Source organism: Pseudonaja textilis, chromosome 3 (genome assembly GCF_049901715.1).
Source record: "Pseudonaja textilis isolate UNSWEBS1 chromosome 3, rPseTex1.2, whole genome shotgun sequence".
In the NCBI taxonomy this organism is placed as follows: Eukaryota; Metazoa; Chordata; class Lepidosauria; order Squamata; family Elapidae; genus Pseudonaja; species Pseudonaja textilis.
In genome coordinates this window covers 5,688,056-5,701,006 of record NC_141992.1, presented here as the reverse complement: position 1 = coordinate 5,701,006, position 12,951 = coordinate 5,688,056, and the positions used below count along the sequence as shown (strand labels likewise).

Here is a 12,951-nt window from a genome sequence, read left to right as displayed (position 1 = left end):
TTACAGAGTCAGCCTGTTGCCCCCAACAATCTGGCTCCTCATATGACCGACCTTAGAAGGATGGAAGACTGAGTCAAGACTTGAGCCTGGTGAGATTCGAACTGCCAAATTGCAGGCAGTCGGCAGTCAGCAGCGGCACTGCACTCTAATCACTGCGCCACCGTGGCTCATGATGGTCGTAAGTCACTTTTTTCAGCGATGCTGTAACTTCGAACGGTCACTAAGTAACAGAATAACAGAGTGTACAACAAACAAACTGTCATAAGATGAGGACCGCGGATTAGCGGATACATTAGACCCTGGCATTTTTCCTCCGCTAATTTACCTGCTTTAATTTTTGTCTTCCTCCCTCCAGGTTCACAGCAAAGACAAAAAGTACGTCTGCAAAGTGTGCAGCCGCGTGTTCATGTCGGCCGCCAGCGTGGGCATCAAGCACGGTTCCCGTCGCCATGGCGTCTGCACGGACTGTTCTGGCCATGGCATGGTTGGCCACTTAGAGGCGGGCGTCCGGGACGGGTCCTCAGATGGATTGTACGGCACTGAGGGCCCTTACGCCGAAGACCCCGACGACCTCAAGGCGGAAGGAGACGAAGAGGAGGAAGAGGATCTGAAATGGAAAGAGGAGATGGAGGTTTCACAAGACGAGGCCATCTTGGAAAATGGCAAAGATGGTGCTGACTCTGCCCCGGAGAATCCTGGGGAGGCCGACAAGGATTTCACTTGGATTTCTTAGGGATTTGGGGGTTTTTTCTGCCAGTTTGGGGATTGCAAGGTGAGGAGAGCTGTATCGGGAAAACTCCAGTATCCTGGCCATTGTCCCCGTGTGTAGAAACACATTAGTATGTGAAGACTCTTTTTTTTTCTTTTCAAAGAACCTCAAAGTTCTCTATCGGATTTTTTTGCATCAATAAGCATTTCCCGCGATGCTGTCACTTCCCTTCTTTTAAATCCTTCCAACTGTTTTAAAAATTGGCAAAGAAGAAACCTAACCCTCATTTTTTTTCAGTCGGAAGCGATCGAGTTACATGCAGGCAGCATGGAGTGTTACCTCTCTCAAATAGATATATATATATATATATTTCCACGGTCAAACTTAACATAGAGAAAACATGTTCTTCTCCAATGATAATGATCAAAAATGTTTTAAAATAACTCCCCCCCCCGTCCCCCCAGCAGCCAGGGAACGTGGTATCAAGGTTACCGATAGTAAACAAAACAGTTGGGAGCGTTTTGAGAGCCCTAGCCGGAGAGAACAATAGGTTTCGCCGTCTCTCGCAGCCTTCCCTAGACTATTGTCCTCTTTCCCTGAAGTGGGTTGATCAAAGGATTAATTTAGCCCACTGGCATTTGAATCACCTCAGGTCGCCTCCATTTATAACTTGCTTGCTAATGAGGGAAGAGTGAGACAACACCCCCCCCCACGCCACAAACATGCCCCCTTGTGGCGAAGTCTAATAAAAATTCACTTTTCTGTCTTTGGATGTGTCTCTCTTAGGGACAGAAGAAGCGGCTGTTTGAACCGAGCATTGTGGCAGTGCGAGGAACCAAAGGGTTTTTCTTAGCCAAGCTCCATTAAGAAATAAATAGCTGTGTTGGGTTGTTAGCTAAACCACACATCCAGTAACTACATCGGCTGGGCCGATCTTTGCCGTTGTGTTGAATGGGGAACCTGCAGAGATCATCCGTGGCACAGTCCCTCTCAAGGAATGAGGGCTAATCAAGTCCACAAGTCCACATCGATAGAGCAAGTGTTTTGAGCAGGAGCAGGAAAATTTCACTTGGTTTGCCAGCCTGGTCAGGAGATGGTCTTTGACCGCCCTAAGAAAATCTCACCTATTCCTCCAAAGGCCTTAGTTAGTACCACTTTTATCTGGAGTTTTAGGACCTGCACATTTGGGGAAACAACCTTTTGTATTTAAACAAGTTGTTTCCTGACCTTTCTTCTCTGTAATGATTCAATAGGAATTCTGGGTGGTTACTGCTATTTTTCTGGGACATCTTTAAAAGGGTCATTTTGCCAATCTGTTCTTTTATCTTTGCCTCCTGCGTTGAGCAGAAAAAGTACATCTGAAACTTCTTGTTCTTAGCTGCAGAACCTGTAGTTTTATTCCGAATACTGTGAGGCTCAAAACAATTATCTTAAAACTGACCTTAAAAAAAAAAACAAGTCTGAGAGTCAGAGAGGTCAAACAGTTAAAAAGTGCTGATTCTCATTCTCTCTCTGTGTGTGTGTGTGTGTGTGTGTGTAACATAGGGTCTGTGTATTGTCAGATCTGATAACAAAGGTAACATATCATAATTTCTAAAGAGTAATATTATCCTTTCCTTCTTTGGCACTTTTTCTAACTTTTGGAATCTTGGAATATTTCAATAATGTAACTTAAGGAGTTGGGAACATCCTAGTTTCAGAGCTTCGTTTCATTTCCTCTATTTTCAATTGTAGTTACTTACTTCATAAATCAGTGGAGAAGGGAGAAGCGTACAAGAATGAAAGACACTTGGCATTGTTAATCCTCCCTAAAGAATCCCCTTAATGTTTCTAAAAGAGAGAAAGTGAAAGAGAAGCATAATTTCCCAGTTTAAAAAAACTTCCTATGCAGGTTTGTAGAAGAGTGTGCCCTTGGTTTAACGTAGCAAATGAGTGCAGAAGCAGTGTCAAATTGCAGGGGGTTGTACTTACAATTATTTTTAATTTATTTATTAAATTTGTATGTTGCTCATCTCTCTACAACTGACTCTGGGCAGCTTACGACGTAACAAATAACTGAATAAAACAATTACAGTATTAGAACATTAAAACACCAACCGTTAAAGCGCTGAAACATTAAAAAGTAACCTTAGATAAAAAGAACCAACGCATAGATGGGACGGAGGCGAGATCTTGTACTAATCTGTCTAGTAGCCACTTCCAAAATGGGATGCCCGCAGCGGGGGGCCGTAAGTCAGTTGGCAGAGCCAGATTTTCAGGCTTTTAATCCATCTGGTGATCATGATAAGAAAAACACCTCCAGGCTTTACTGCATCATGCTTCAAACGCTGCCTATACTTGCATATATCTAGTCTTATCTGGAGATCATGGAAAGACAGAAAATAATGGATTGTTAAGAGCAATAAAATGGTCTGCTTACGCTTCTATAGATTCTAGAAGGCTGCCACAAAGACTGAATGGGCTCCAAGCCAGGCATCCTGCAACTTAGTTTGTGAGGAGGATTGTTTGACGTCTCTTCCAAAAGGGCTTCAAATCCAAAGAAAGACAATCCAGGTGCTAAAATGCTCCCCATTTAAATTTTGCATTCCTCACTGGAGAGGTCTGAGCAGAAATTACACTCCAGTTTGCACTAAGATAGGGGTCTCCAAGGTTGGAGACCCCTGCACTAAGAAACAGCTTCTTCCAAGCTGTGTATTTTACCTATCTTTGTTTCATTACATTTCACAGCCCCGCTGTTTCCTCCTTTACTGCGGTAGATCTTGTGCAGCAAAGGGAACCGAGAGGGGAATTTAAGAAACATGCTGTTCTGCTCATGTCTTTTTCCTATGTATCAATCCTTGCCTTTTCCCCATCACAGTTTTCATTTTTCCCACGCTCCCCATTCATTGGAGGGTGGCGGTTTAAGCTACAGTTTTTCTGAAGTCAAGAATGCATTTATTGCCTGTATGGACCCAACGTGCTTCACATAGTTACTGCAGCAACTTGTTTTCTGAGTTTACAGAATAATTGAACCATAAACTAACCTAATAAGAGTTCAACCCACCTGCTAAGATGCCAAAACCAAGGTTAAAAGTAACCAGGTTTAGCATCAGAGCACGAGATGAGCAGCATATAAATTGGATAAATAAATATCTCTGGAGATTCTCAGTCATCCAGGTCATAGTTGTCTCAAAAGTGCTTTTTCAAAAGGCGGCTGGCCTGTTTTTTTTCCTTGAGGAAGAGGTTTCACTTCTCAACCACGAAGCTTCATCGGTTCGCCAGTAGCCTTTTGAAAAAGATAAATTAAGATAAATAAATAAATGTATAAATGGAGATGTTAAGTCTGACTCTGCTTGGTTGGAGAAATACAGCTCTTGCAGGAATGTGGGATACTCAGTGACTGGAACAGATCATGGACTTATATGAAGATGTAAAACAGCATGTTAATTTAACTATTGAAAAAACATTCCAACCAAATACTTTATGATCATTTACAAACGAAAGGGCGAACGGGAGGGAAAAGGCGTAGTTTTTAACAGATCTTTGCAACTTCTTGCATTTTGTATTGTATTTTAACCAGAGGGCGATATTTTAAGATTGGGCTTTTGTATACGTTTTTAAAGGGCTTGGAAAAGTTGTCAGCAATTACACCCACCTCACTGGGTGCAGGATACAAACCTTTTCTTCAGTTTCTTGACTGTCTGCCTTAGCAACTTTCTCATTTATTGATGATGGTTCCAAAAGCATTCCCGAGATTCAGTTCCCTCTTGGTTCTATCTCAACAGCTGGGTTCAAATTCAGATATTTAAGTGGGGACAGTTTTCAGGTTTTGGAGACATTCCATTTCCCTCCTACCCAGACCTGAGAATTGGATTTCCCATTCTGCCGCCTTATTCAAGTAGGTCTCTGGCAAGCTGGCTTTTACTTCCAATTACATATACGAAGTGCAGCCCTATACAAAAAGAGGGACGAGGGGAGGACTTCTAATTTCTCCTGGATCTTTTCTTGTGCCTTCTCCTCCCTCTGCCCTTGTAAGCGTGGTCAAAGTTGGTTCCAAGTTGGTCCAGTCTGTACTGTTAGCATATAACTGAGGCAAAAGGCTTGAATACAATCCAAACTCTGGTCTCTCTAAGACATTGTCTAATTCCCCTTTCCTTCCCTGTTTGTGGCTGGTTAGATTTTATTTATTATATTTTGAAGAGACTTTTTTTTCTGCTTTCTCTCTCTCCTCTCTCCTTTCTGCTTAAAATAGGGGGCTCTTTGCTTTTACAGCTGTTTATCAACAACACAGAGGAAAAGCAATCACATTAAAGTCATTGCTGATGTCAGTTGCAGGGCTGTTGTCTTTGCTTGCCCACAAGGGACACAATTTCAGATTTTTTAGGCACTAAATTCTGGGGGAAACGTGATGCTTGGTGTTGACCCAAGTGTTTTATGGTCCAAAACTAGGGAGCTATTGGAAAAGTCTTGGGAGTTTCTGAAGAAGGAAACCTAACTGTTGTGGGGTATAACAAGCCATGTTGCACAGCTTTTAAGAGTCATGATGACATAAGAGTGGTTAGAATGCAGCATTGCAGGCTAATTCTGCCCACTGCCAGGAGTTCGATCCTGACCGGCTCCAGGTTGACTCAGCCTTCCATCCGTCTGAGGTGGGTAAAATGAGGACCCAGATTGTTGGGGGGGAAGAGGTTGACTCTGTAAAACCGCTTAGAGAGAGCTGTAAAAGCACTGCGAAGTGGTATATAAGTCTAAGCGCTATTGCTATTTTGTCCACCTTGTGGGATTCTATCTAGGAGAGTGGTACAGTGACCTAGAGGTGGCGTTCTCCCCTTACAATCAGGAGACTGTGAGTTCGATCCTAGGTAGAGGTGGATATTTCTCTCTTTCAGCACAATGAGAGTCTATCTGCTGAACAAGACTCCACATTGGCGATATGAAGGGCATCCGGCCAGTAAACAGTTCCATTCAGTTGCCCAGACCCCACCTCGCAAGGGATTATGGGGTTGTTAAAATGATAGTGACGATGGGATTCTACCTAGGAGGCATTGTTGTGGGTCATTCGTTCTATCTACAGTTGCTTTGTGAGCTGCTAGAATAGAGTTCTATCAATCTTGCGCAACCCTAATGTTCAACGGGCCTGTTGCCGACTCAAATGTGATGCTTGCTTTGTTCTGCAAACATGCCAGGGATGTTTGCTGTTCTAGCAGTTGCAGTGATCTGTACAAAAAAAGGGCACGGATGCCAGAGGACCTCAGAAGGCCAGACTGACTTAACATTTTGTGTAAATCCATCCTTGGGAATTCCTAAACATGGATTTACAGCTGGCTTTTGATTTTGGATGAGGAATGATTAGGTGTGGATTGGGAAGTCCTTCCTTCCTCCCTTCCTTCCTTCCTTCCTTCCTTCCTTCCTTCCTTCCTTCCTTCCTTCCTTCCTTCCTTCCTTCCTTCCTTCCTTCCTTCCTTCCTTCCTTCCTTCCTTCCTTCCTTCCCTCCCTCCCTCCCTCCCTCCCTCCCTCCCTCCTTTTTAATGTTTTAGGTCTTGTGCTTCATGTTTTGGGTGTTCCATGCCTTGAAATGCCAGGAAACCTTGCCACCGAATTTTCTGCACCGAATAGCCAGGTTCAGATAGAAAAGGGGCTTGGGTGCTGTATGCAGCCTATTTTATGGCCAATTACAGATTATTCCAGAGTTCCCCAACCTTTCCAGCTTTGCGGACGGACAGAATTGGGTGCGAGGGGGTGATTCCGTGTAAGCGGCAGGCGCTCACGCATTTGCCCGCCACTTCCATGGCCCAGTTCTGAATGGTTCAAGGCCTGATAGTGGGCTGCGCATCCCAGGAGTTGAGAACCCTGGATTATTCAATAGTAAACCATGGCATGGGAAAATTATATATATATATATATATATATATATATATATATATATATATATATATATATATATATATACGGTCTGGGTGACTTGAAGAGTTGGCGAGAGACATTGATAGGTGCTACAGTACTTCTGACTGCCTACCAAGCATTAGAACAGGGTTTGGCAATTTAAAGATGTCTGAACTTCAACTCCCAGGTTTCCCCAGCCAGCATGGCTGGCTGGGGAATCCTGGGATTTGAAGTCTAATGTGGGTAAGTCAACGTGGGTAAGTCCTGTATTAGAGGAAGGGTAGATGCACAGAGCTGGAGGGTACTTTGGCAGGTCTTCTAGTCCAGCCCCCTGCTCAAGACCCTATATCATTTCAGGTAAGTGACTGTCCAGTCTCTTCTTAAAAACCTCCCGTGATGGAGTGCCCATAATGTCTGGTGGCAAGCTGTTCCACTGCTTAATTGTCCTCACTGTTCGGAAGTTTCTCCTAAATTCCAGGTTGCTTCTCTCTTTGATTAGTTTCCATCCATTGTTTCTTGCCCTGCCATCAGGTGCTTTGGAGCAGTGGTCCCCAACCACCGGGCCCCGGACCGGTACCGGTCCGTGGACCATTTTGCTTGGGCGCCGCCATCTTGTTTCGACGGCGCTTGAGAAAGTGCTTCCGGGTGAGCTTGTCGGTCGTTGGTTGGACAGTGGCGTTTGGGTGCTGAAGGAATCCTCGCACCTTAGTTTCGTCGAAGGGGGGTGGTGGCTTCGAATGAAGAGCCGTCCTGATGGCGGTGAAGTCTCGCGTTACTCAGGAGGAGATTAAGAAAGAGCCCGAAAAGCCCATCGACCGCGAGAAGGTACAAAGGAGGAGTTGAAGGTGGCGGGGAGAAGCGGGGGACGGCTGGCTGGCCAGTCGCTCAGCTCACCTTGCCTTGGTTGTTTGTGCTGATGCCGGTACCGGTCTGTGGATCGATCCGTGGATTTTACCGGTCCGTGGTACAAAAAAGGTTGGGGACCACTGCTTTGGAGAATAGATATGACTCCCTCTTCTTTGTGGCAGCTCCTCCAATCCTGGAACACTGCTATGATGTCACCCCTTGGCCTTCTTTTCTCTAGACTAGCTAAACCCAAATCCTGCAGCCGTTCTTCCCATGTTTTGGTCTCCAGGACTTTAATCATCTTAGTTGCTCTTCTCTGAACTTTCTCCAAAGATGTGACCCACAGGGCTGGTCCTATCATTGGACCACCATCCCTTTCAGGGGAAGGAGAGAGATTGGAGGGATGAGCGCTATAGTCTGCTGGCTATTTTGGCTATTGTACACAACTCTTCCTGAAATCCTTGGACTGCTACCTCAAACTGTGCTAAGGGAAACTCTTTCACTGCCAATCCAATCATCTACTCATCATTTCAGAAAAGGGGCATTATGATTGTTCGTCTGAATGTCTTGGCTTCCTTTGTCCCAAGAGGCTATGATGTGACTTTTCCCCCATCTTTGGTAGGACTCACAACACGCAAGCTGCATCTTTGTGAAAACGCTACCAGCCATCATGCAGATCCACCCAGCATTTCAGGTTCTCTTTGTCCCCTGCATTAAAATACAATTTCATGAATTGAAAACATTTCTTGTGTATTTCAACGCAATAAGCACTGGGGGTGGGGGGAGTATTTGGCAATCCATGATCTGAAGGATGAAAAGAAGTAACCAATTAATTACGGCAGTTCCTCCTTGGTTCATGGTGAACGCCTTTTATTGGGGCAAGAGGTGCCAGTTTTGACTCGATGCAGCTTTTGAACACACAAAGCTATCATACTGAATTAGCCAGAATATATAATCAAACTTTCCAAACTGGCAATAGCTTTGTTTTGGTACTTACAGTAACTACGGGCTGAACCTCTGCCTAAAAAGTGTTTTCTGTATCCATGATCTCAACCCTCTTCTAAGGGATGGCAAGTTGGATTTACAAGAAAGAAAAAGTTGACACAAGCAGGGATTAAAATCAGGGGTTGAATATCTGTGTAAAAAAATAAATCTATTTTGACAATTGCCAGATTAAGAAAACGTTTTCCTGGAGGTAAACAGGAATCCAATGTTATGTTTTTAAAATATCTGCTCAAATCCTTCCAAGGTTTTAGAACTAGCCAGCTTTTTAAAGATGCCAGGATCGAAAACCATCCTGAGATAATAACCATGTTTGCATGTCTTCCCGGGATGCATTTCCTTCCAATGTCAAATACTTTTATCTGTGATTTTCTTCCTCACCTCGTCCCAAGGCAGAGAGAATGAGCACGCTCTCCTGCAGGATTTAAAACCCCCCTTTTACAATGGAGCCTGTCCCACGCTGCGCAGAATGGTGAAAAGGGATCTTCTTTTTCAGGTGATGGATCCTGCCACTCGTGTCTTGTGCTCCTCTGTCAACAGATTGCAAGAAACATTTTGTACGTGCATTTGTACCAGAAGCTTTGAAGCGATTGCTACAAAAATCAATAGATAGATTTGACTGAACCTTGTTTGTAAAACAGCCCCATACAAATCGCTGCTATTGCGGGAAAAAAAATGGAAAAAATAGCAGCCAGAAATCTCGGAACAGCATTATCAGCCATTGCGGAGAACTTCTAGAGATGCTGGCTCAAAGATGTTTGATTCACCTTAGACTCGTTCAGGGACAGAGCATAGGAAAAAGAAAAAGTCATCGGAATGTCTAACACGAGTATAATTTGGTTTTTTGCCTCTGAAGTTAGTGCTTCTTTGGCTCAGTCAAAGCAGCCTTCTGATAAAACGAGGCTGGCCCACTCTTAATTTCCGTGCTTCCACATTTCCACAACTACTTCCTCTGTTAAAACGCAGACTAAAAACTCAGTTCTTTTAAAATGCAAAAACTGGGAGAAAAATGCAATAGTAATGAGTTTATTTCATTCTGTGACCCACGCAACTGTTGATGAAAAAAAAAAAGCCATACTGAATGGTATTTTTAAAAAATTTTTTGTGGTTCTCTTAATGTATGATTTGAATTTCTGCCTTTTCTAAAGGATTCCTTCAGAATAAGGGGTACTCTTTGTGTGCGCTTTCATAAATATATATATATTTATTTTTCGGTGTGCTTTTTACTGTCTACTGAAGTGAATGGAGGACAGCGTTTAAGCACTGTTTTTTCCCCCTTGAGAATATTCTATATTATACTGACTTTATATATTATTATAAACTTGTGTTTGTATCGGCAATGTTTAATAATATTGGGGAGATGAGGGGACGAAAGATTTTGGTGCCCCTGTCTTGGGGATACATGGTTTGTACTTTTTTCTCCATAGTTGAGGTAATTGGGTTTGTTTTCTAAACCATTTCAGACTTTGTCTGTCTAGATCAGGGTTTCTCAACTTTGACAACTTTTGAGACATATAGATTTCCAACTCCCAGAATTCCCCAGACAGCCAGTTGAATTGAAATCAACCTCTCTTAAAATTTGTCAAGGATGACAAACACTGGCCTAGGCAGCCCCACCATCTGCCTGTCTGATTATATTTTGTCATGGGATTAACTTCAATGCATACAAAAAATAAAATCAGTCACTTTCAATAAATCAGAACATTGCTGTTAAAATATATCAGTGTTTACAATGTCACTGTATTTCTTTTAATAATTTCCTGAGCTTTGCCATTTAATATGGAGTCCTTGATGCTCTCTGAGCTTGGTGGTTTTCTTGCGGACCTTCCGTGATCCAACTAGGTAACATCATCAGTGCTAGAATGGGGTGTGTGGAAAGGATTGCGGGATCCTTGGTGCCCTCGGAGCTGGGTTGCTTTCCTGCAGATGTTTCATAACCCAGCTAGGTAACGTCATCAATGCTAGAAGGGAGTGGGGTTCGCTCTGTTTATATATATAGTAGCTTACCCTGCCAGGGTTGTGTGTATGTTGTTTTCCCCTTGGTAGCTCCTTTCCAAAAATTGAGAAAGTATGTAATTTGAGTTGATTTTTGGGGGGAAGCCAAAGTAGTATGAATCCAGGGGACAAGTTATCCTCCAAACTAAGGTTGGATGGGCAGCTATCAGAGATAATTATATTTAGTCCTTGGACCAAGTAAGGGGTTGGCCGACATCAGGGGTGTCCAACTTGGTCATTTTAAGACCTGAGGATTTCAACTCCCCAAAATTCTGGGAGTTGAAGTCCACAAGTCTTAAACTTGCCAAGGTTGGACATCCCTGGCCTAGATAAAACTTGGAACAACTTCTTAATACCATGGTTAGAATGCAGCATTGCACGCTAATTCTGCCAGCAGTTTGAATCCGCCAGGCTCAAGGTTGACTCAGCCTTCCGTCCTTCCGAGGTTGGTAAAATGAGGACCCAGATGGTCGGGGGCAATAGGCTGAGTCTGTAAACCGCTTAGAGAGAGCTGTAAAGCACTGTGAAGCAGTATATAAGTCTAAGGGATATTGCTAAATAGGCAGTCCTCAACTTGTGACCATAATTGAGCCCATAATGTATGTTGTTTTAAGGCAAGATATTGAGTGAGGTTTTACTCCATTTTATGACCTTTCTTGCCACAGTTGATAAGTTAGTAACAAGGTTATTAAGTGAATCTGGCTTCCCCTTTTACTTGTCAAAAGGTCACAGAAGAGGATCCACATGACCTTAGAACACAGCAGTGGTCATTAAATAAGAACCAGTTCCCCAAGCACTGGGCTGCTACAAAGATCATAAGTGTGAAAAATGGACATTTTACGTCCATTTTTTTCCAGTGCCACTGATAACTTTGAACAGTCACTAAATGAACTGGCTAGGAAATTCCGGCAGTTGAAGTCTGTAACACAGGTGGCACTTGGCAAGTGCCACCTGTGCTACAGACTTCAACTCCCAGAATTCCCCAGGCAGCATGATTATCTCCCAGAATTCTGGGAGCTTAAATCTACGCCTCTGGAAGTGTCTCAAAGAGTGAAGGAAATTACTCTCCAGGAGCTGGAATTAGCTCCCTTAACCATTTTTATCGCCAACGTGATCACCAACGTCCGATGACGGCTATGGCACAAGAAGGAGGAACCATTTTTAATTTTTAATACCACCTAAATATGGTTTCCTGTGGCATCTCTTCTTACAGTAAATGTACTCTGAGAAACCATCAGTTCAAAAATGGCAACTGTCTTCCCTACTGCCAAAAGTCACTCGCATTATTGAAACCCGATTCAAGAACTTAATACAAGGTACAATGTATGCTGCACAGGTAGTCCTCGACTTACAACTGTTCTGACCAAGGCTTCCTGAGACCATAGTTAATTAAGCACACACTTCGTCCAAACTACTCATTTTATTCCAACGCTGGGAATTGTGTGCATTCCCAGCCTGTAATGAGTCCCAAACAGTCCCTTGAGATAAGCACCCACCTTTCTCTCCTTTGAATTGCTGCCAACAACCAAAGTGCCAAATGAACTGTAAAAAAACAGCCGAAATACAAAGTCGACACAGAGCTTCAAGGTTGAATCCGAACAGAGTGGCGTTGCTTCCTGCAAAGGTTTTCCTACCTTTGCACTTCCTTTATACCATATAAAGAGGTGATTACCGCTCCCAACCTTACTCCTGAGTCACCCCTTTTGTCTTAGCTGATGTTGCCTTCTAGCAGCTCTGTGCACATGCGCACTGGGAACAGGCTCCCCTTGCTCCTCTGCCTTGCTGCTGCCCGATTCCAAAGGCAGCACCCCTCTCTCAGATGGTCCTGGCCCCATCTCTGCATCGGATGCAGGACCCTTGTCCAAGTCCTCCCCAGACTCCTGGTCTGGTCCCCGTTCTTCCCCACTGTCCGATTCAGCTGCCGTCTGCATAGGCTGCGGCGACAACAGTTCATTTAGTGACCGTTCAAAGTTGCCATGACACTGGGGAAAGAAGGGACTTCTGACCATTTTTCGCTCTTACAACCAACCGTGCAGCATCCCTGTGATCCAAATTCAGACACTGCCCGACTCACTCATATTTATGACAATCGCCGTTTGCAACCTTCTGAGCAAAGTCCACGGGGAAGCCAGATTCACTTAACAACTGGGGTACTGACTTAACAACTGCAGCGATTCCCTTAAGGGTGGCAAGGAAAGGTCGTAAAACGGGACAAAGCTGACTTAACCAATGTCTTATTTGGCAACATAAATTTGGGGCTCCGTTGTGGTCATAAGCCGAGAGTTAGCTGTACTTCGCTGGGAGTATACCCTACCAAATTCAATAGGGCTCAGTTCTAGGAATAGAACTGCACTATTAAAATATCAGCAGAAGCTCAACTCTTCTTTTTTTAAAACGTTCAGGTAGTCCTTGCTTAATGACTGGTTGCTTAGCAACTGAAGTTTACAACAGACCCCCCCCCCCCAAAAAAATGGTCCAATCTGGATTGGAAATTGCTGCCTCTACCCCCATGCTCATGAGCTTAGTAACCTGCTAG

General features: G+C 43.8%; 1 protein-coding gene across 3 annotated transcripts in view; it reads left to right on the top strand.

Annotated features, from left to right (window-relative positions):
* The window catches only part of ZBTB46 (zinc finger and BTB domain containing 46), a 129,588-nt gene that overhangs the window by 81,776 nt on the left and 34,861 nt on the right, over positions 1-12,951 (top strand). The window contains exon 5 of one of the 3 annotated variants that reach the window (XM_087928847.1): positions 356-1,141. The exons of the other annotated variants lie outside the window; for them this stretch is intronic. Coding sequence (XP_087784973.1) covers positions 356-733 — 378 coding nt within the window. The 3' untranslated portion in view covers positions 734-1,141. Of the gene's footprint in view, positions 1-355; positions 1,142-12,951 lie in introns of those variants that run through there. 3 annotated transcript variants of the gene reach the window in all.